The following is a 24,564-nucleotide window of genomic DNA, read 5'->3' as shown; positions in this document are numbered from 1 at the left end:
GAAAATCAGTGACATGGGACGCCTGGGTGGCTTAGCAGTTATGTGTCTGCCTTTGGCTCAGGGCATGATCCCAGAGTCCCTGGATGGAGTCCCACATCGGGTTTCCTGCATAGAGACTTCTCCCTCTGCCTGTGTCTCTGCTTCTCTCTTTCTGTGTCTCTCATGAGTAAATAAATAAAATATTAAAAAAAAAAGTGGCAAACACTTTAATTTACATACAGATTAGCAGTGAAAGTCTATGATGTCAAAAAATTCCATTTTCTGGACAGATAAAGAAGTAATCATTTACTCAATGCTGATTTTGTTTTTTTGTTTTAAAGATTTTATTTATGTATTAATGCGAGACACACAGAGAGGAGCAGAGACATAGGCAGAGGGAGAAGAAGTCTCCATGCAGGAAGCCCAATGTGGGACTCGATCCCGAGACTCAAGGATCATGCCCTGAGCCAAAGGCAGATGCTCAACCGCTGAGCCACCCAGGCATCCCATTAATGCTGATTTTGAAAGGGCAGGAACTTTGTTTTCTTAGCATACTGTTTACTCCTAGTATTTGTGAATTACATGAGTCTGAATTGCACGTATGTATAAATGTGAAACTCCATTTTATAATCTCAAGTGAATGTTATCAAATCTTATTAATACCAATATAGTAGATTAAGGATGCTTGATAGATCACTTAATTAAAAATAAAAACAAAGAAACACACCCAATAAAATAATAAATATTCAACATTTTAAAATTGTTTTTATGTTCCATTCTCTGTGCTAGATGCTTCAGTACAATACCCTGAGCAATTCTTATGGGTTGGGCACTATCACTATTCTATTTAACAAATACACAAATTAAGATACTATTGTCTCTGAGTTCCAAACCCACCTTCTGTGCTGTGCTTTGTAGTGCTGGGGTTTGGACTCCGCAAAACTCATTTTTCTTTGCTAGCCGACTACAGTTACTTCCACCAATAGGCGAGCCAAACGAAAAAAAAAAATAGGGGAGGCCAAAGGGAGAGTGGAAAGCTGGAGGTGGAAAGAGTAGACTGCCTGCTTCTGATGTGTATGATGTACCTTGAGTGGCAGACCACGTCGAGCAGCAGCAAGTAGTCCCAGCATTCAGCATCTTCAGGCACTCCCAGAACCAGCCTCATTGGGTCTTCTTCAAGATCCCTGCATCAGTTGGGAGCACCTCTACATCCAAAGTCAGAGCCCTGGTTTCTTATGGCTCCTCTCAGCTCCTGTTTTGGACTTCTGTGTTCTGATAAGTGCACTTCTTCCCTTTGTTTATCCATCTCCAAGGACAGAAGCTCCTTCTTGTGGTTATTATATCGACATTACCTCTATACTCTCTTTTTGCTCGTTTAGCACTCTAGCCCCAGGAAAACCAATTCTCTATAGTGAGTTTCCTCTGTTGAAACCTTTACTTTAATTTCCCTTCCCTGAACCTCCTAACTTAAAACAGGATTGATACTATTTTTCTCCACATTTTCAGATGATAAATCTAAAGCTTGGAGAAATAAAGTAACTTTCCCAATGCCATACAATCAGTAAGTAAAAGAGGCAAGGTTTGAACCCAGATAAATGCTTACTACTACATACATATAAATACATGATTGGATATTTACTGAATTATAAGACTGTTCTCATGGGAGTAGTAGGAGATGTGGTTGTTTAGGCTGGATCAAGTCTTGTTTTCTTAGGTCATTCTTAAACATTCTTCTTAGGTCAGAATTCTTAAACTAGGGTTCTAGCAGTATTTTCTGCCCCATATGATTTGCCACAAAAGCCTGTTTTATCATTCTTTTTTTAAAAAATACTTTATTTATTTATTCATGAGAGACACACAGAGAGGCAGTGACATAGGCAGAGGGAGAAGTAGGATCCCTGCAGGGAGCCTGATACAGGACATGATTCTGGGACCCCGTGATCATGACCTAAGCCAAAGGCAGATGCTCAACCACTGAGCCACCCAGGCATCCCTTATCATATTCTTTTAATGGCCTTAATTCCGGCTATCACTTAGAGTTTCTCACCTTATAAGAGGGAATGGCTCCTACCAGCTTCCTTGCGTGGGAGATGTAAAATGAGTTATGTGGGGCTTTAAGCAATGACTCATCCTGCCTATGGTGAAATCAAACAAGGATAAAGCCAAACTTTCCCTCAAGGAACTTGTGATCCAGCTTAGAAGAGATAGGCTGAAAGATGTGGAAGGAGTTTTACTAACAGCAGACTGTAAATGCTAAGTGCCAAATCAGATAGAAGTTCAGAAGCAGTGAAAAAGCAAGGGCCAGGGATCAGGAGAATTTCTTGGAAAGGCAGTGCTTGTGGCAGAGTTGCTGAAGAGGAATGCTGGGACTATAGCAATTGTAACAGGCTCTTGGCTGACGTACAGCGACAACAGCCTAGGGAGCAAAGAACAGGAACTCTCATTTTGTGAAGAGCTGCAATGTGTCCGACACCATGGTGGCTGCTTTATACCCAATGTTATAACTTCTATAATCGCCAGTCTCCTCAATCACCCATCTTTCAGGTTAGCAAAATGACAAGTGTTTTGCCAATATACACAGTTTATACTTATTTAATATTTGCCCATGTTTCTTCTATTCCTGGTGGAAATTTGAGGAAATGCTCAAATTCTCAAGGCTTAACCTAACTGATCTGACATTTCAAGAATCTGCTAGATAATTGAGCTTTTATTCTCTATTGATCCACATACTATATTGTGAATGGTCCTGAATCAGAAATGGTTAAGGCATAAATTATTCCCTGCTATTCATTGTAAGTAGAAAGCAGTGCTGGTCACAGGGCCAAAAGATAAAGGACATAATCAGATAATGTTACTTTGTCACTTGTTAAGCGTTCATTGATCAAATTATCCTGGTGGAAAACCAGGGCACATTTGTTAGTGGCATTAAAGCATTTAGGTGACTTGAACAGCACGTAGGCAAATGGTATCTAAATAATTTGACTTTATTAATTAAACCTTCTGAAATTTGTGTTTGTGGGAAATAACTCTGTATTATTATGACAATTACCCTAGGCTAGAAGAAATGATGCCTGCATTTTAATATTTCCTAATTAACTAACTAGCTAACTTTGAGAGCTGATCATAAGGGCTCACAATATGGAACATTTTGTTCATTTAATTTTCCTAACACTATGAGATAAAAGTTAATAACACTTTAATTTAGATATAAGGCAGCAGAGGTTTAGTGAGTTTACAGCTATCCACTCACTCTCACCTTGGACCAGTACAAAGGCTACCTCCAGGACCTGGTTGAGGACATGATTTTGGAGTCACTGGGGAGGTCTGACCCTTCACTCCTCATCAGTCCTGCCTTCTCATGCCTTCAGCATGGTCAATAAACTGTTTCTTGCCACTGTTTAAAAAAAAACAACAACAGGATATCCATTGTATTATATACTATAGATTGATTTTATTCCCTTAATTTCTATAAATGTACACAAATAATTTTTTTAATTAGGTGTATGTTACTATGGAATCAAGTCTGAGGTATCTTATTAGGAATCTCCACCCAAGGCTAATGAAATTATTAATGACAGGGATGCAATATTTACTACAAAAGCAGGTAGTAGCAATATTTAATGTTGCAGGTGACTGCCAAGATCCAAGATAATTATCTAGGGCAGTAGCTTTCACTAGCTGAGGGAGGAGGAGGGAAAAATGAGAAGGTTGCATGTGAGCATCTGTAATGACAGTGTATACAAACCACTAATTTATGAGAAGAATATTTAAAACTATCAAAGAAATCTAGCAAAAATAATGGGAGAGAAATCCATATCTGGACAAATTTATGTAACCTTAAAAGTTTCAAACACCTATCACAGTTGATAAGTGAATGTTGTAAAGCTACTGGATACAAGTTCAATATGCAAAAATTAATAGTATTTCTATATGATAGTAACAAACAACTGAAAATGAAATAGAAGTAATTATAAAAATATCAAATATCAAATGTGCAATTCTACTATGCAGAAAACTACAAAACATTAGTGAGAAAATTTACAAATTGTTTAAAATAATGGAAGGATTTACAATGGTGATGATTTTAAGACTCAATATTCTAAATATACTGGTTTTACCCAAATTAAAGATTCAATACGCCAATGAAAATTCTAGTACATGTGTGTTGGTGGGTATGTGTGTGTGTGTTTGCAAAATGACAAGCTGTTTCTACGGATGAGTGCAAATGCAAAGCTAAAACTGGTCAAAGCAATGGCAAAGAATAAAATCGGAAGATTTGCAGTACAGATATCAAGATCCATTGTAACATTATAGCAATTAAGAAAGCACATGCTATGGGCTCCTGGGCAGCTCAGTCAGTTAAGTGTCAACCTCTTGATTTTGGATCAGGTCATGATCTGAGGGTCCTGGAATTGAGCCCAGCATTTGGCTTTGTGCTCAGAGTGGAGACTGCTTGAGATTCTTTCACTCCTTCTGCCCCTCCCCCTGCTCTCTTTCTCTCTCTCCCAAATAATAAATAAATCTTAACAAAAAAAAAAAAAAAGAAAAGAAAAGAAAGCACGTGTTAGCTCAGGAACAGACAAATAGGCCAGTGGAATAGGAGAGTACAGAAATAGGTCCACGCACATATGGTCACTTTATTTATAACATTGGTGACATGTAGTGTGACGGGGGAATGATGATTCTTTCAATAATGTTGCTGGTTCAAACGTATATCTGCTTATTGAAAAACTACCTCGTCTCCTCCTAAAACTGTACATTAAAATTAATTCTAGCCGGAGCCCTAACCATAAAGAAAACACTGGGTAAATTGAACTACAGAATTTGTATTTATCAAAAAACATGATTTAAAAATGTAAAGAGGCAAGCCATAGGATAGGAGAAAGTATTTACAAATATCTATCTGACAAAAGACTCTTATCTATTATAAATAAAGACTGTCTACAAATCCATAAGAGCAGACAATCCAAAAATTCATAAAAACTTTAGAAAATACTTCACAAATAGGTTTCCATGCCAAATAAACAATGCAAATCAGGATCGTTCATGAAGGGCATGTAAATTAAGATCAAATTAGATAGCATTTATATTCACCAGAATGCTATTCTTTTTTTTTTTTTTTTTTTAAGATTTTATTTATTTGTTTGACAGAGAGAGACCATAAGCAGGGGGAGTGGCAGGCAGAGGGAGAGGTTGAAGCAGGATTCAGGACTCAATCCCAGAACCCTGGGATCATGATCTGAGCCGAAGGCAGATGCCCAGTGCCCAGAATGCTATTCTTAAAAACAGTGTCAACCCAAGGGTTTGAGAGGATATGGAACACCTTGACTTCTCCTATACTGTTGATGGGAGTGCGATTGGTACAATAATTTTGTTGATATTTACCAAAACTGAACATACTTGTATTCTGCCACTCAACAATTCCACTTCTGAGAGTATATATCCAATAGAATACTTATATATATTTCAAAAGACCAATAAATGTCTATAGAAGCATCGTTGCTTCTATTACATAAATAAATGAATCGTGAAACCAGTATTCAATAGAATACAATACAGTAATGAGAATGAATGAACTATTACATCACGCAACCACATGGATGAATCTTACAATGAATGCTAAGCAGAGAAGTCAGACACCAAAAAGTACATATTGTGTGACTTTGTTTAAAGAAAATTTAAGGGCAGCCCGGTGGCTCAGCAGTTTAGCACCGCCTTCAGCCCAGGGCGTGATCCTGGAGACCCGGGATCGAGTCCCACATCAGGCTCCCTGCATGGAGCCTGCTTCTCCCTCTGCCTGTGTCTGTGCCTCTCTTTCTCTCTGTGTGTCTCTCATGAATAAATAAATAAAATTTTATAAAAATAAAGAAAATTTAAAAGTAGGCAAAGCTTATGGATTGCAATATAATTCACAACTACAGGTTACCTTTGGTAATGGGGCTGGTTAGTGTCTGTGAAGGGGACACAAGGAAGGCCTAGGGTGCTGGTAATATCCTGTTTATTCATCAGGAGGGTAAAACGCTTTAAGAAGCAAGCTGTACATTTAGTATTTGTATAATTTCTTGATGTGTCATTGATATGAATATCGCCTTGTAAAATTGTAATAGATGAGCTAAAAATAGTAACTACCAAGTGTGGGATGGGAAGGTAGGTAACAGTGAGCTGAGTTCTCACCTTTCATGTCAGGTTGTTTTTAGGTCTTGTCTTAACATGATGATTCAACCAATGGAAGTAAAACTAAGTTGTCTAAAATATTGGTGATGATCACAAGAAGACCTCAAATAAATAATTTTAAAAGATTGCCTTTGGGGGATCCCTGGGTGGCGCAGCGGTTTAGCGCCTGCCTTCAGCCCAGGGCGCGATCCTGGAGACCCGGGATCAAATCCCACGTCAGGCTCCCGGGGCATGGAGCTTGCTTCTCCCTCTGCTTGTGTCTCTGCCCCTCTCTCTCTCTCTCTCTCTCTCTGTGTGACTATCATAAATAAATAAAAATTTAAAAAAAAATTGCCTTTGGGAAGTGGGATGAGGGTGAAAGGATGTGTTTGGGGCTGAACTATTCACAATATATTTTCTAAGCTAATTGCTCATGATTACAAAACTTTTAAAACAAAATATCAAATGACCAGAGGTTCACTTCAGTTCCATAAATATTCATGGCATGCTTAAATTATGCCAGGCACTGTGCTAGATGCTGGGGAAACAAAAATGACTAAGACATAACTTTCCTTCGAGGAGTTCACAGTTTAGTAATGGAAATAGGAACTTGGGCAGATGATGTTCTTTCTTTTTCCATTTTAATTCTTCCTATTATAATGCACATTTAGAAAAGACTGAGAAGTCCACACAAAAATTAAAATTACATAAAATCCCATTACCAAAGATAGTCTTTTCAGTCTTTTTACACATATATTACCCTCTTTTTGACAATATTTACATTAACTCTGCATATCATTTTTGCTGCTAAACAAAATATATTAGAACATTTTCCCATATCTTTAAAAGCTCTTCTATCAGGGCACCTGGATGCCTCAGTGGTTGAGTATCTGCCTTTGGTCGGAGTCCCACCAGAGCCTACTTCTCCCTCTGCCAATGTCTCTGCCTCTCCCTCTCTGTGAATAAATAAATAAAATATTAAAAAATAAATAAAGGCTCTTCTATCAGATTTACTAACAGCGGCCTCATAGTCACCTAATAAGTAAGCCCCAATGGATGGGTCCATTGGCTCCATCTCGGAGGTCAGATAAAACTTCCTAGTGAAGGTGGCTCATCCCTGAGGACATGCCCCGTTTAAATGAGTCATTGTTGTCCTGAAAAAGGTAAAGTGAAATTCCTAACAGTTAAGGCTTTCCTTGGGTCCTCTCATCCTATATATATTCTCCTGACAGAATTTTATTGGCCCCATATGGGCTATGGTGTTCACAAATTCAGGCTTTTTAAAGATGGCTACACTGCCATTCGAATAGGTCGTTTAGGAAATTGTTCTCACTCTGCTTTCTCCGCCATCTGCTCTCCACAATCCAGTGTACTCCAGCAGGAGGGGAAAATTCTAGGTCAGTGAGTAGGTGGGAGAGAGGAGGAGGGCAGCTAAGATTACCCAAAGCCTGGGCTCTGGTCTCCTTTTATATTAGGGGCAAACAGTCTGCAGGCACTGCAAAGTGGTTGGCTGACGAACTCAGCAAGGATGCTCTACCTCAGGAGAGCAGTGCTGCCCAAGAGGCAGGGAGAGAAAAGGGAAGGGAGAGGGAGGAGAAAAGGAAAGGAGAGGGAGGGAAGAGAAAAGAGAAGGAAGAGGAAGAAAAGGAGACACAGAAAAAGAAAGCCAGGCAGCCCCTCTAAGAGTGCACTTTCATTTAAGTTCTATTGACTTTCTTCTGAGATCCCAATTACGGAGGTTCCTCCCAAGACCTGATATTAAGACAGGATTTTACAGGATTCGTTTTATACAAAACTCAATTATACAAAGCAAAAGAGCCACCCACACACTCAGCAGCAGCCCTAGCATGCTACTTTAAGAATTATATACATCAGATTTGCTAGGAGGAAAAGAAAAAGTGAATGATAACTTCCAAACTGACCTGGATATTGCAGTTCTTGAGTTAAACTGCCATAGCAGATGGAATGATTTGGCCTGACAGTTATCTACACTCTTCACCAGTGTGAAAGTGATAACCAGTGACAGAGAGGCAAAATAACTTTAGAAACTGAAAAATTAAGGGATCTGTGGTTTTATTTATTTAACTACTTAAATGAGAAGTATTTGCTGCTGCTGAAATGAAACTGAAATTATGGTGACTCGAAAATAGACTAGAACTTTCCAACAACACTTAGAATGCTACAATTAATCCAGTAATTCATTTTATTGATAATGTACAATTAGGATGCTAAATGATCTGAACATATTACTTCTCTTACTTTAAGTGTTTTACACACATTATAATTAAGCAAAGCAAAGTTAAAATCATACACATAATTAAGGAAAGCAGGGTTAAAATAAATGAAATAAAATTGTTCTCAGTACTCAGTTTAATCTCCATGAAAGACTATTACATACTTTTACAGATGGTAGGGCTTCCAAACAGTGAGCCCATAAGTATATTAACTGAGCCTGAAATTGGTGTTTAATTTCTTTGAGTTGGAGCAGAATCGTTTCCTTCCTTTGCTGAGTGTTTACCATAAATAGAGGTCTCTTCTTCCAAACAAAGTATTTGACATAGGAACTACTGTGCTTTAAAAAACATGCAGAAGAATGGAACTCTATTTAGAATTTACCAAGAGCCATTCAATAGTGAGTTATTAGGCAGTATACATCTTTCTTGGAATAATTTTGACCCGTTGTAAGACATTCCATTTTTGAAAATGTAGGGAGAATATATACTTACATTTGTATGGAGCCAGCATTTTTGAAATATTCTTGAATTTCTTTCATCAAGAAGTTATTTCCATTAACAAACACTCTTAAATATTTAAGAGATTGCTGTAAAACCTAAACTGAGTCCTTTTCCCCATATTTTTACACTACTGGGCATATTGAAAATTCGTCATTACACTTTCCAATCTCACAGGAAAAATTAGCATAAATTGAGCAGCCACTGTTTTTCATACAAAATATTAGGCACTTTAAAAATATATATATTAACTCTTTAAATATCAAAAAAGTCATATGAATAAGTTACCACTCTTACTTATCCATGGGATTTCTAACATCTTCCCAAGTTCACAGTTAGGAAGTGCCAAAGTCAGGTTTCAAATCTTGATGTGTCTGATTCTGAAGCCCATATTCTCTCTGCAACATTATACTCCTCCTGTGTATAGACCCTAAATTTAGCCTTTTCTAGTAACTTTTCCAAAATGTTGGGGGCTTCCTTATTATTACCATTTATCTTTATAGGCATGATGACCATATCTTCCATAGAGAAATGATGATGTATAACCTGAAAGAGTTTTAATTCCAATATTAGATTAGATTGAAATTAACATGCCAGTGGTCACTAATTACTGGGGAATGTAGAGGAAAGAGAAAATTTTATTTGAGGCTGTCTTGAAATAGAATGAAGATTCTGGAAGATAGATGCAGTAATATGTTGACACATTTGCACTAATGTATTCATTTTGATGCTGAGAAACTTGAGTTCCTTTGACATTGAGATTTTGGTACAAGGACACTTTGATAGGTCCTAATAGACAAACTACTAAATTTTTAGTCTTTTTTTTTTTTTTATCAAAAGCTGTTGAAACAGATGATTTCACCCGACCTCTGAGTTGTCAGTCCTGTCCAGGATGGGGATCAGGGGTGAATTCTGAATATCACTGAGAGTTGACCTGCCCAGAAACCTAACTACACCTGGCTCTCAACTCTCCCAATGCCATAGCCCCAGGTGGGTTCAAGGCCTTCTTGGATTATCTGCTAGTGTCTGCAGAGACCATTCCAGTTCTGTTTGGCTAATCACTATTTAGTACAAATTCTTGTCTTGCCTTCTTGACTTTAAGATACTTGGGCATTCCATATGGTGAATAACTCCTAGAAATAACTTTTTTTTTTCAGTAGAAGACCCATCTCCAATCCCCATCAACTCTTGAATTCTTGTGAACTGTCTTCTATCTTATAATCTATTGGTGGTTTGAGAAAGGGGAAAGGTCAGCAAGAAAGTGGGGATTAAATACCAACTGAGAAATCTCATTAAAACAGGAATCGCATATATATGTACCAACCTGGTTCCTCTCAGAATGGCAAGATGACTCTAAGCAGAATATGTTTTTCTCTATGAATGCATTTGTTTCTTTAATGGTCCCAGGTTTTCAGATATCTCCTTAAAATGTAAGTAACCTCAGAGCTAAAGTGAGGTTGGCGATTGGAGCCATATTAATCTCAGCTTCAGATTGCTCAGAAAATCCTCAGTTACATTTCTAGCAACTTTCTCTATACCTTTATTAATAAAAATGTGTTATATTTAATATGCTAAAACAAATTTTAAGTGATGGCTTAGGGGAAAAGACTAATAAAGGTTAACCAGTTATAATAGATTTTTAAAAAAGATTTTATTAATTTATTTTTGAGAGAGACAATGTGTGCATGCACACACAAGTGATGGGGATGTGTAGGAGGGGGAAGGGAAAGGGACAAACAGATTCCATGCTGAGGGCAGAGCCCATTAGGGCTCTCCTGACCCTGAGATTATGACCTGAGCCAAAGTCAAGAGTCTGATGCTTAACCAACTGAGCCCCTCAGGTACCTCTATAATAGACTTATTTTTAAAATGTATTTGTTATTATGATAACCATTGAACTGTAACTTTAGAGCTTTTTATGAAATTATATCAAAATTATTTTATCTTGGCTATTAAACTATACCTATTAAAATAATATAGATGCAAAAAGTACAAAATAAAAGTTGGTCATAGCCAGAATAGTAGTTAGTGGATTGTGAGTCAGAGGGGCCTATTTTACCTATTACTGAATATTTTTAGAAGATATTTTTACTTTTATCAAGCCATATGGATTCAAGTGAATGCATCAGGATCCACTCTGTGACAAAGTGGCTGTACCAAAATGCTCATACCAAAACAGTTGTATCAACATGGCCACATAAGCATACTCTGCTGAATTCAGGATATATAAACTGTAAATTTAGACTTAAGGGGTGAGCTACTCAATCATATTTCTCTCCCATTGTATGCTTTGTTGTCCTCTCTAGCCTTAATGCATGCCTTGGTGTTTGGAAACGTGACAGCGATCATACAGAGGATGTATTCCAGGTGGTCTCTCTATCACACTAGAACTAAGGATCTGAAGGACTTCATACGGGTCCATCACCTGCCCCAGCAGCTCAAGCAGAGGATGCTTGAATATTTCCAAACAACCTGGTCAGTCAACAATGGAATAGATTCAAATGAGGTAATGTTCATTTCTCATGTTGACGTTTTCAGGCAGAAAGCACATATTCTTAGGTAAAAGCAAGGTGCTCTAATGCAGTCCTCAGAAGTGAAGTACACACCAACTTCTTTACCTGTATTTTTTAATCCCTCATGAAACCTGGTTCATCTTCTTTCATCGGCTTTGGCTTACATTTTCATGATGACACTCTGGACTGACCATTGTTTTACATTAATTTGCTACTTCGGTCAATCAGGTGGACTTTCATTCTTATTGATCCTCTCTGGAGGAACCAATCAATTCTTATGACCATTAAATTGTGTAATGTTGGATTATTAGATTAACCAAGTTACTGTGTGCCTTTAAAACCAACAAAGTAAAAAAGAAAATGTCTTCTGGCACGTGTATTATCTGTGGACTTCCAGGAATACCCCAGATCACCACGTAAGAAAGGTATCCTATAATAATCAACTGTGCTACAGTGCCCCAATCAAACTATAATCCCTCTTTTAATTGATGATTTGGTTTCTCCGCTTGTGCAGATATGACCATGATGCCAGAGGAAAATACCAGTGGGTCCAAATTCTATATCTTCTCTCCTGAGTGAGAGTCTTTGTGAAAATTAAGTCACAAGAAGCCATACATCTTCATTCTAGAGTCTTTTATTAATGTATCATATTTCTCCAGACTTATTATCTGCTGATTTTACAGTAGCAGCTAACTGGGGTCACAGTCACTGAAAAATCTCCCCAGGGTTCTATATATTTCCTCTTCTGTACACTAGTTGGTCAAACAGTGGGAAAAACATCCCTCTTCTCTTGCAGAGTAAATAAATTAGACTAGACTTAACCCAACTTGATTTCTTCTTTCATCTTGACAGCTTTTGAAAGACTTTCCAGACGAGCTGCGTTCTGACATCACTATGCATTTGAACAAGGAAATCCTCCAGTTGTCCCTTTTTGAATGTGCCAGCCGGGGCTGCCTCAGGTCTCTGTCTCTACACATCAAAACCTCTTTCTGTGCTCCGGGGGAGTATCTGCTTCGTCAAGGAGATGCTTTGCAGGCCATCTACTTTGTATGCTCAGGCTCCATGGAAGTTCTTAAAGACAGCATGGTGCTGGCTATTCTTGGTGGGTCTAAGTTTAAAAACCTCATGAAATTTTACCCTAGAGCATAAGTTGAGAAGAGAAAATGGTGGGGGAACGGAATACTGCTATTGTGAGTAAGGAAATTCTGGGTGAATATATGGAATTAGGATTATTTCTTAAATGGATTTCATTTGCCAATTATTTATTATTGTTATGCCACATACTGAGTTTACCCTGTGCTAAGTATTACATCCAACATATCATTTCATTCTTGTTAAAAATCCAGCAGGGTGAATATTTTTTTAAAGATTTTATTTTATTCATGAGAGACACAGAAACAGAGAGGCAGAGACATAGGCAGAGAAAGAAGCAGGCTCCATGCAGGGAGCCCGATGCGGGATTCGATCCCGGGACCCCAGGATTACACCCTGAGCCAAAGGCAGACGCTTAACCACTGAGCCACCTGGGCATCCCCAGCAGTATGAATATTAACCCCATTTTACAAATGAATAAATAGTATCTTAGTTAATTTCTCCAAATAACATGATAAGCAAATGAACACAGTTCTTTTTGATTCTTAAAGCCAGATTATTAGTCGTGATACTTGCTGCCTTTTGGTGAAGTAGCCGATCAATTTTAAGAGAGCATTTCTTTATTTCTGTGGAGAACAAATTCAGAGAAGAACATAAAAATTATTTCATCTGGGCTAGAAATAGTGCAAAAATTATTATGCATTGAGAATAAGCTCTCACTGCAGTCATTAATCCAATATTTTCAAGGTTTTTTATTTTTACTTCCTGAAAGAAATTTCATAGGATGGTTTGTAAAGATTTTATACCACAAAGTTGACTCCCATTTATTAAGATACAATTGGTTTTCATTAAAATACAAGGTCACCTGGGTGGCGCAGCGGTTTGGCGCCTGCCTTTGGCCCAGGGCACGATCCTGGAGACCCGGGATCAAATCCCGCATCGGGCTCCCGGTGCATGGAGCCTGCTTCTCCCTCTGCCTGTGTCTCTGCCTCTCTCTCTCTCTGTGACTATCATAAATAAATAAATAAAAATTAAAAAAAATTTTTTTAAAAATAAAATACAAGGTCAGCTGACAAAAGATGATGTGTAGAGTTAATGTAGAAAAATTCCTACTCACAATTTTTGTGTAATTCTTTTAAAATCACTATCTCTTGTTTTTTTTTGTTTTTTTTTTTTTTTTTGTTCATTCAACTAATATTTACAGAGGGCCTAAGAATGTGTCAGGTTGTGACCTAAACAATAAATATATTTTGAACACGAATGTAGTATATCGATGTTTAGAATTTGTGTTAATATAAAAAGGTTAATTTATTTTTAATATAATTTAAGAACTAAGATTTATAAAGCACTTAACCATTTATAAAATATTTTCACGTGCAGGTTCTTATTTAAGCCTTCCTAACACAAAGAAACAGATGGGAGTGGTATTTTCTCTGTTTTTCCAAAGCCAAAGCTAACTTAGGTCTTTTGACTCTATATCCAGTTCTCGTTCCACCTCTAAGCAATGCCTGCTATTCTATATAATTATTGTAAGCCTGCTTTCACTGGATTCTAGTCATAAGCTTCAAGACAGATTATATTTGGGAAAGGGAAGAGAACTAATATTTATTGAATCCCCAATATGAGCCAGGTGTTTTATGTCCATTATCCAACTTAAATCCTACTATCCTGTTAGGTTGCCATGGTTAGTCCTGATTAAAGGTGGAAAGGGGAGGCTAGTGAATAGTGAAATACCCACAGGCTTCTCATTGCTTCATATTCACTCAATTTGCCACTTACCAGAGGAAAAGTAGGGCTTGCTTTTTAAAGTTTTGGTACTACTCTTGATTCATCCTCATGTTTTTTCTCCTTAACAGAAAGGCTGGAGGGAAGGTACGAGGTTGAGGGATAGGGCAATTGGATGATGGGCATTGAGGAGGGCACTTGATGTAATGAGCATTGAGTATTATATGCAACTGATCGTCACTAAATTCTACTCCTGAAACTAATAATGCACTATATGTTAACTAAATTAACTAAAATTAAAAAAAAAATTTTTTTTAAGAAAGGCACAGGATAGCAACCGAAAGAGTTCATTTTCAGGTTGGCCAGTTCATTATCAGTGTCGGAGTGAGGCTTAAAACTCCTGCTACCAACTTGGCAAAGTTAACAACCATTCTATTATTTTGTGATTCTAAATCAAAATTTACAGTTATTTCTAAATTTGCTTCAAAAATTACTTTTAATCATAAAATAATTTTCCATGGCCTTCCTTAAGACCATGTAAGTTTTATAGCCTGCCTATTAACATAGCCTTCCTTTAGAAGGGCATATAGTTATTTTTCCAAAACTACATGGTTTGATATGCTTGTAAGCAAAAATAATATAACTTGTTTAAATATATATAATCTCTTTTTTCCATAATCTTGGTGTGTTTTACATTCAGTAACTAGCAACAATTCTAGGAATGGAATATGAAGCCAACCTCCATAACATTAGAACATAATAGGTACAAATTCAGTGGCTTCTAGGTGATTAGCATTGTTTGTAATACATAATTCAACTGGATTTTCTTATTGAAAAAAATTCTACTCACATCTGAAAGGCTTAATCCTTTGCCTTATGCTCTTGGCCCCAATTTCCTCCATGAATTATGATTTTCATAATTAACATTTTCACATCTTCATTTCTACTGTGTCGAACACGAAAAATGGTTTAAATGCAAACTGTCACATGACCATTCTAAATGCTTGTATGTGGTATTGGGACTAAACCCAAACAAGGATAACAAACTACTAATATTCTATCTTTTTGGTTAACATTATTTCAATGGAGATTGGGTATTTTACTTCCCCTGTGGTAATATTGTCATATAGGGCCAATTAAAAGCAATACTGACTTTAATAAATGTAAGCACATGGCTTCACATTTGATCTTTAGATATTTAATACACATTCACTCTGCCAACAAAATGAATTAATATATAATGTTGTAGGGAAGAAGGATCACCAAACAGCTGTCAAGCCGTAACTTATTCAAGCAACTCAGTTGTCCAGTCGATACACGAAGGCATTTCTTAATCTGATGCCTGGGGAGGCGGTTGACATAGAATCAAGGATTTGTTATGGGGATAGAATTTGTTTGCCTTGTGCACTTCCATTTCATGTCCTGGTAATTATGTTTTTCTACCAATTTCTTCACTGATGTTTAAAAGAAAATGACAAAGCACTGATAAATGTGCTCTTCACAGATGGTATTAGTCTGCTTAATTATAATTAAACATGTTATGGCTCTAACCTGGATAATTTGCAGATGCTTCCCATCAGCTTGCCTCACACACCCCCCATATCCCACTGCCTGTGGAAGACTCACTAGTTAGCAAATATCAATAATAGAATTCTGAAAAATGGAGAAAGAGATCATAGAAATCCTTCTCTTCTTTAGAAATAAGGACACTGAGACCTAGACTAATTAAGAAACTTATATCAAGATCCTAAATCTAGATAGTAAGAAATTCACAAGACCATAAAATCAGTGAAGGTAGGACCACATTGTTATTTACCAGTGTACACATACCAAGGCTCAACACAAGGTCTGGTACATAGGTCAGTGCTTCATAAATACTCATTAAATGAAAAATACACTGGAATTCTTTCTATGGTGCCAAGCTTAGAAAGATGTTGATGTTGCTTTTATAGCTGGGGTCATTGTGGCTTAAATAGTCATGCTATGGTCATCCAAAGTATGAATGTGTGATGACCCTAAAGTCGTTCTAAACAGCAGTTGCTTAACAGAATATATAAACACTCTTTGTAGCAAGACACTACATCATGACAAACTCTCCTGAGATATACAAATTTCAAAATTTACTAGATTCAAAGCATCCTGGTATATTTACATCTGGGATCCCTGGGTGGCTCAGTGGTTGAGCATCTGCCTTTGGCTCAGGTCGTGATCCTCGGGTCCTGGGATCGAGTCCCGCATCGGGCTCCTGCAGGGAGTCTGCTTCTCCTCTGCCTGTGTCTCTGTTTCTGTGTCTCTCATGAATAAATAAAATCTTAAAAAGGCAAAAAAGCAGAGCAGATGGTATATTTACATCTTGCATTGGTACCCAATTTTGAGTTTTTGAGCATCAATTTAGATTTCTTTTTTTTTTTTAAAGATTTTATTTATTTATCATGACAGACATAGAGAGAAAGAGAGAGTCAGAGACACAGGCAGAGGGAGAATCAGGCTCCATGCAGGAGCCTGATGTGGGACTCAGTCCCGGGTCTCCAGCATCACGCCCTGGGCCAAAGGCAGGCACTAAACCGCTGAGCCACCCAGGGATCCCCCCAATTTAGATTTCTAATAAAACATGTAAGAAACAAAATTGCCAAGTTTAGCAGTATCGGTGACAACAAAAACAACTTGAATTCTCTAGCACCATGTAGTTGTATATTCCCTTAGAACTGTAAGTATAGATTTTAGTCCCTTTTTTCTTTGGTCAAATAGGCTCAGCCTCAAGGTTTGAATTTAATGTTATTTCAAAGATAATACTTAGATGTAATTCAATAATTTTTAAATGTTCAATTTTTATCTTTTATATACTTATGAATATTTCAAGTATTCATGGTTAATTTGGCATGTTTCCTTTTACTGTGAAATTCAATAAAACAGAATTTTATTGAAGCCTACTATAGGTCAGATACTTTCCTTCCAGAAATGCTGAGCACGATAAAAAAATAACAATTTATAAGTTAAAAAAATAACCGAATGTGGGACAGGGCAATTTGCTGTATACCATTCCAAAGATATTATTTGTTTGGTGGTTTCTCTGCTGATCAGTTGTTGGTTGTTGATTCCCTGTGAGACAGAGTAAAGTGGCCATTAAAAAAATAATAAAATTTAAAGCACAGGCAGGAGGACAAAGCAAAGAAATTCCAAAGTTGTAGCCATGAATCTCATGCCAGTGTCCTCTGTGAACTTAGGTCATATTACTTCAGTGTTTAACCTAAGTTTGTCTGATGATTGAATGGATTTTCTTTCATGTTTCTCACATGGATGCCGAGTGAATTAATGGCTGTGTCTAAAATCAATCTGAAGGTGCAATCAACACTTATATTTATGCTCGCCTTCCTGCTAAGCTAAACTGATTCAAATCAATTGAAATATTTTAAAGATTCAAATACATCATCTAGTATTATCTAATCAGCAAACTCAAGGAAGCCAGCTAGTTCCCAGGCAGGCGAATCCAACCTAAGACTGATAGAGACTCCGCAGGCAAAATACCAGAAGGTGCTGGGAGTGGGTCGGGCACAGATGACAAAGTGGTGGTAAGTCTCTCTCCTTACAGTGGTGCAAGCCAAGAGCACATAGTTTTCATTTATTTGATTTCTTTTTCTTTCTTTTCTTTTCTTTGCTTTTTTTTTTTTTTAATGGGAAAATTGGCCTTTTACACTGTTAGAGAGTGTTAGAAGTATAGCTTGTGTCTTATATTTTCATTTAGTACATTCAGTGTCCATCATGTCTAATACTTCTCTCTGCCCCCCAGTTCTGAGGAGATGGAAGGAGGCCACCTTCTCTCTCCTTGCCATCCTGTCTGATAGACATGTTCAGAGGTAAATAAAACAACCTGAGTATGTTAGCAAGCTGATGATGAGGACAATTATTGTGTTAGAATCAAAATTATTAATAGACATTTTCAGGATATGATACAGAGCCTTACAAAAAAAACTGGAGCCATTATCATTTCTCTTGAACAGTTGAGGCAACTGTGACAAAAATGTCAACTGCTTTGTTTGAAGTTATTTGTTGAATGCCATGAGGGGTTGTCTGGAGTCATCTATGCATGACAATTGCTGTCTCTGGCTCTCCTAGTCTTTATCCCCTCTCTGGCTCTCCTAGTCTTTATCCCCTCTCTGGCTCTCCTAGTCTTTATCCCCTCGACCACTGCTCTCAAACAGGAACAGTCTTGCCTCGCCAGGGGACATTTGGCAATGCCTGAAGATATTTTTGGTTGTCACCACTGGGGGATTGGGAATATGTACATTCTACTGTGTACAGAAAGCCCCCTCCCATGACAAAGAATTGCCAGACCCCAAATATCAACACTGCCAAGATAAAGGTTTCTTTTTCTTTGCAGAGTCATCTCAGAGAAGTGAAGCCTGTAAGTCAAATGAAGTCTCCAGTCCCAGCTTGCTTTTGTTTAAAAGTGACATGTCTCTTTTTTCACTGTTTCAAGGGAAAGGGGACTTAATTGGAGCAAATCTATCAATTAAGGACCAAGTGATCAAGACCAACGCAGATGTGAAGGCTTTAACCTACTGTGATCTTCAGTGCATCATCCTCAAAGGACTCTTTGAAGTGCTAGACCTTTACCCAGAGTATGCTCACAAGTTTGTGGAAGACATTCAGCATGACCTCACATACAACCTTCGAGAAGGTCATGAGAGTGATGTAAGTCTCACTTCTAATTAGTGCTGAGACCTAAAACATGGATCCTCAGGATCATTTATAACAGTAAAAGCACATGTCATGACTTCACTTGTAAAAGTCCCTGAATGAATAAGGTATGGTTATTCAGCCAGTAGTTGAACAATTAAATAATTAGGTAGAAATCAAGCCTGGCGTTGGTTATCAACATTTTAGGAAAGTATTGTTTATAGATGACCTCCTTTAATTCAGTTTCTTTCTTGTTTATTTTCATGCGCTTATAACAAGAATCAGTTTTAGTGATATACTATTTAGCTACAGATGCATGATTTCTCCAGAATTTAAAGATTTCCAGATAGAATATATGGCTCAGAGTTTGCTGTGTTTGTAACTGTTTACTATTCCACTTGCTTGCTAGGGAGTTTGCTTAAGAGATATCTTTTTGTCAAACAGTACCCAAAATAGTCTATCTTAAAATTACTAAATATGCATAAAAGGATTCAAGCCAAAGATTGATACACTGAAAGCATAATGAGCATTTTATGAAATTAGATATTTGCTGCGTGTCTCAGTTTATACAAAGAGCTTTCCTAACAAAATAGGTACTACCCTGCATCTTGGGATTAAGCTGGTCACGAATATGACTTCATTAGATGTGTCAGTGGCACAAATGATTTAATAGGAATGATTGTTGAAAGGCAAGCCAGAGCATGCATAATGTTCAGTAACAACAAAAGTCTCGATCGGCCGCCTTGAGTTTTGCCCCAGATATTTGCAATATTCTAGGGGTTTTTTTCCCTGAGAGGAACTATTCTTCTGACTAACCCATATTGTGGAAGCATTTTGTTAGTCATTAATATTCCTCGTTCTGAAAGGTAGAGAAAGAATTCCTACTTCTTTAATAAAGAAAGGGGTATTTCTCCAGTTTCTTGAGGGTCAGTGACCTATCTAGGTGAAGGACCTGGACTACCCATCTCCAATACAGCACAAGAGGCTACTGCAAAGTTCAGAGAAGGCTCCTGAGGCAGAGACAAGGGAGCCCCTGAGGACATGCTCTTCCAGCAGCTTCTTTCCACTTGGACGTATGTGGTCATACTTGAGTGGTTGAGGTGCTGACTTCTCATAGCTACTTAAAACCTCATTTCTTAACATCCTAGTTCCCTACAACCTTGATCTGAGGCACCTGGCTGGCTCAGTTGGTAGAGCATATGAGTCTTGGTATTGGGGTCATGATTTTAAGCCCCACTTTGGGCATATGGCTTACTTAAAAATAAAATTAAATGAAAAGTTAAGAGAATTCAGAATTACTTTCCTAAGAGGTAACAAAGCCAAAGAAAGTATCAATTTTTTTTGTAATACTAAAAAGAATAAATTGAAAGAATAGCTAAATTGGAAATACTACTTTTCACTTCCCTTAAATTTAAGATGAGAGGTTTTCAAAAGCCATAGGAGGAATTTAAGCTGAATTAAAAAAAAAAAAAAAAACCCTCTTGCAGTATAGATAACGTAATTCCTCCAAGTAATTTGGTATAGTAAGTTGTCTTAAGATGAAAAAGGATCTGCCTTCAAATCTAAACTCACACATGTATTTTCTGTAGAAATAGATGAACTCTTACAACACTAAAACCCCCAGAAAGTAGAGAATCAATACCTTTAACCATTATGTCATTCTGGACTGTTATTCACTTCACATTTATTGTCTAGGATATGAGACTACAAACTTCCTGGGTGAAATGAATTTACACATGGAAAATTCTAGGTCTAGCAAAGCAGCTTATCTATGTTTATAAAATACTTCATCAAAACATAACACACAGATCTGTTGCACTTACTTAATGGTTAACTGTGAGATATAGGGTCTCTAATGTGTATGGTGGAATCTGGTTGAGTATATCTCATATTCCTTAGTTAGCATTAGCTTCAGTGGTATCTGAATGTGAATTTATATTTCTGAGTCTAGACCCCCATGCCTTTAATATGCCGAGGTGAATCTTTATTTTGTTTGAGTTTTCAGTAGGCAGCCCCTATCTCAAACACAAATAACACTGATAAAAGCATCTAATTCCTAAGTTGTATTGAAATGTGTCCATTGGGTCACTTGACACTGGACAGTTTCTTAAATACTTAAGCTGTACTATATCCATGAGGTTTGACTCTGCTTCCTCACTTAGATAACAACAAGGCTGAATAGATCTTTCAAGTGAAATCTGTGATTTACCAACATCTCTTGCCACCGATGTGACTATATTACAATTTAATTCAAGATTGTACTGAAAAGAGAGCTATTTCCAAAGGAGGGACTTGGTTTAAATTTAGTACCCATTTCAGACTGAAATAAGATTGGGCTACTTGGAAGCAATTTTCCTGAAAATGATTTACCAAATGGTACTAATTTTAAAAATCATATCCGACAACCTAGATACTTAGCTCTTCAATAGTAGCCTGAGTGTAGGTGTGCATCTGCTAGCTCAGTCTTGTGTAAAAAGAGAACATAATTAATTCTGCACCTTTTTGAGATATTTGTTCTTTGAAAATTGCGTATTAAAGGACTCACATGTTATTTGATCATGTCAGCTTTCCTTGCTATCGGAGAAGCAACAGGTGTTTTGTTTGTCAGTGTATATTTTAAAATATTTTTCCTGCAAGAAATGTTTTCTGGTGAATTGTTTTATGTATCATACACTTTTATGGTGCTTACAATGGTATCAGATATGGTGGAAAAAGCTCAGTAAATAATGGCCTAGAAATTTTACTTGCACCTACCCAGTATATTTCTGTTCTGAAACTTTTCTCATACTGATCTTTCAGTGGATTCAGAAGTTGCAGCAAACATTACCTTGAAGGAAAAGATCACATTTCAGGTAGTGTCCCCAGGGCCCAGCGTTATGTTTATTATGTTCATGGCTTTCAGTAAATGATGATGGCTGTTGGACTTCTGGCACTTAATGAACATCTTACTTGCTCTGACTGCAGTAAAAAGACCCTCCGTGTCTTCTTTTCTTCTAGCGATTACGCAGGCTTACTGCTTCATTCCCTCCATTACTATTAGTTTTGTCCCTGTTTTCCCCTGAAAGACCTCAGGGTGGAATGGACTCCACTGGATTCTAAGTTTATATTCCACTCTACCTTGAAGTTCTCTTGCTCCTGCCTAGTCCCCTGCCTCAGAGAGATGAAGGCTCCATACTCCTAAGAAGAAAAAGGGTTACTCTTCACCTCTTCTCAAAGTACAGACTGATTCTTTTTCTATCTTAGGATAGAGCTAGTGTGGGGCATTGGCACAAGGGCCAGCCTGAGGATCCTGGTAAGTTTGGAGGCAACTTAGAATAAGGACATTGACTATAGGCAGCAAAAATCCAACTCAAATAGAGCATCAGAAGCAGAGGAGATTTATTGTAAGGATTCCAAGTATCTTATAGGATTAAATAAAGTACACGCGCACACACATACATGCAAATGCACACATACACACACCTGAATCTCAGGAATTCTTATAATCAGGTTAGGATTTTCTCCACATTTCTCACTTTTCCTTGCTTCTCCATTTATCTTTCCTTTGGTCATCATGCCGTCTTTCTTTCCTTGTCCAAATGGCAAGAAATTGTTGCAGATAGCAGCTCCTCAACTCAAGGGGGGGAGCGGATTAAGCTGAACTCTTTTAGTCAATTCTAGATTCCTGTAGGAAGACTGAGTGGTTCAGCTCAAGTCAAGTGCCTACTCAGGTTTCATCATTTATTGTGTGTGGGAGTGTTTGTGTGAGGGGGTCAATGATGAAGAGAGATCACACTCTAGTAATATGGTGGTTTCCATGGCAACTCATGGACTGAAGAATTACGGTAAGAAAGATCCAGAAAAGTGGTGGGTGGTCAGGGGTAGCTGTTGGACAAATGAACCAAAGCCAGTATTGTATGAACTGTGGAGAATCACATCATTGCAGGTTATGCAATCATATCTCAGCAACATTTTCTTAGAACAAAATATTTAAACATATACAAAAAATAAAAACAAATAAAGTAGAGAACACATAAAAAGCTTTAAACCACCCTGAGCGGGCTCTTGTATCATCTCTTCTGGATTCTGTCTGGTGTAACCATTTGTCAGTCAAACAGCATGAGGCATATCCTACAAAGAGATCAGCCACATTTGAGGACATCTGGGTATTTCAGCTTGTGTTTGCAAGTTGAACAGTGAACATTTAGATTTTTAAACTCCTTGGGGGAAAGCAGGGGTTAGCTGAGTTGGAAAAGTCAGAGGATAAAAGGCCACCTGCCATCTCATAAACAAGACAAAAAAAGTCTTTCTTTCCTTACTTTCTTGGCTACTTCCATCCTGCAGGGAGCAGCAGATGTTCAGCCTGAAATAAAAGGTGTCAGATTTGCATACACACACACACACACACACACACACACACACACACATAGGCAGGAGTCAATTTATGCACATTCCTTGAGAATAAAAAACTACCTAGGGTGCATTCACCTAGAATCCTCAAACCTGCCCCACTGGTGTTACTCAGGTCCCTACATTCCCCACTGCACTTCTGATGGTTGTTTAAGCTACCATCAAAGTCTGGAGCCTGCCCTCAAGTTCTCCTGTAGACTAGGGTAACAGAACCCACCCTCTTGACAAGGTTCTGTGACATGAAGATGATGTTGCTGCTGCTAATAGTATAATAGCTCCTGTGAACAAAGCTATATGGTAAGCACTTTACAAACATTGCCTTCTGTTACTATTATAGTATTCTTGGAGATTAATTGCTAAATTCAGGTACTAAGTAGGAAGACTAATTAAAGAAAAAAGTGGTAAAATCTGGCCCAATCCTTCAGCAAATGAGGTCAGGAACTACAACTTCAGTCCCATGCCACCTGAATCCTAAACCCAGTGGCAATGTAGTAGAAGTTTATCCATCAAAACAAAGTTATACATTTTTCCTGTGTCCTTTAATCCTATGAGCAGTGAATGCAAGCTGTATTTTAGGTTAATGGAGCATTCATGGGAAAACATGTTTCCATGGGAAAACAGGCTTCACACATTAAGAGAAAATGAACCACAGAACTTTTTGATAATTCTTCAAACTGTACACTTCTTATTTGTGCATGCTTTTGCATATGTTATACTTTGATGAGAAAGTTTTTTAAAAATAAGTCATTGAGGAACTCAACCAAATTATAAGCGGAGAACTCAATTGTATACATATAAATTCTTTGAGAGCCATAACTATATTTTATTAATCATTGTAATCATTTTCCTAGTAAAACTGCTGGAACAAGGTATGGGCTCGATGAATATTGATTGGAATTTAGTTTATATATATGTTAAAGTTACATATAGTTATATAAACTATATATACATATATATGTTTCCATATCCACAGAATAATAAAATATTGGAGCTGGAAGGGATTTTAAGTACTATGTATTAAAACTCAGATTTTCCTTTGATTATAAGTGACTTAAAGGGAAAGGCAAAGAAAATGTATTCATTCACAGAATTGAAAATCCAGTCATTGGTTAGGTATATAACTTAAGTGAATGGTATACCTAAAGGAGTTAGAATAATCCCTTTGCACAAAGCAGACTTTTACTTTGGGATGAAGCTTTCCATCAACCATTCCAAGTATGTGTTTCAAATAGGATTCAGTCAAAATATCAAAATATCTTTCACCATGTTTTAATTTCTCTTGTCGACTGCATATTTAGTAGCAC

The 24,564-nt window shown here is 37.4% G+C and overlaps 1 protein-coding gene across 1 annotated transcript in view; it reads left to right on the top strand.

The window, feature by feature from the left end:
* The window catches only part of KCNH8 (potassium voltage-gated channel subfamily H member 8), a 366,249-nt gene that overhangs the window by 294,716 nt on the left and 46,969 nt on the right, over positions 1-24,564 (top strand). The window contains exons 9-11 of the mRNA XM_038570738.1: positions 11,171-11,370; positions 12,230-12,479; positions 18,672-18,886. Coding sequence (XP_038426666.1) covers positions 11,171-11,370; positions 12,230-12,479; positions 18,672-18,886 — 665 coding nt within the window. The remainder of the gene's footprint in view (positions 1-11,170; positions 11,371-12,229; positions 12,480-18,671; positions 18,887-24,564) is intronic.

This window comes from Canis lupus, chromosome 23 (assembly GCF_011100685.1).
Source record: "Canis lupus familiaris isolate Mischka breed German Shepherd chromosome 23, alternate assembly UU_Cfam_GSD_1.0, whole genome shotgun sequence".
Classification (NCBI taxonomy): domain Eukaryota; kingdom Metazoa; phylum Chordata; class Mammalia; order Carnivora; family Canidae; genus Canis; species Canis lupus.
The sequence above is the reverse complement of the archived record's forward strand: the minus strand, read 5'-3'. Positions and strand labels throughout refer to the sequence as shown.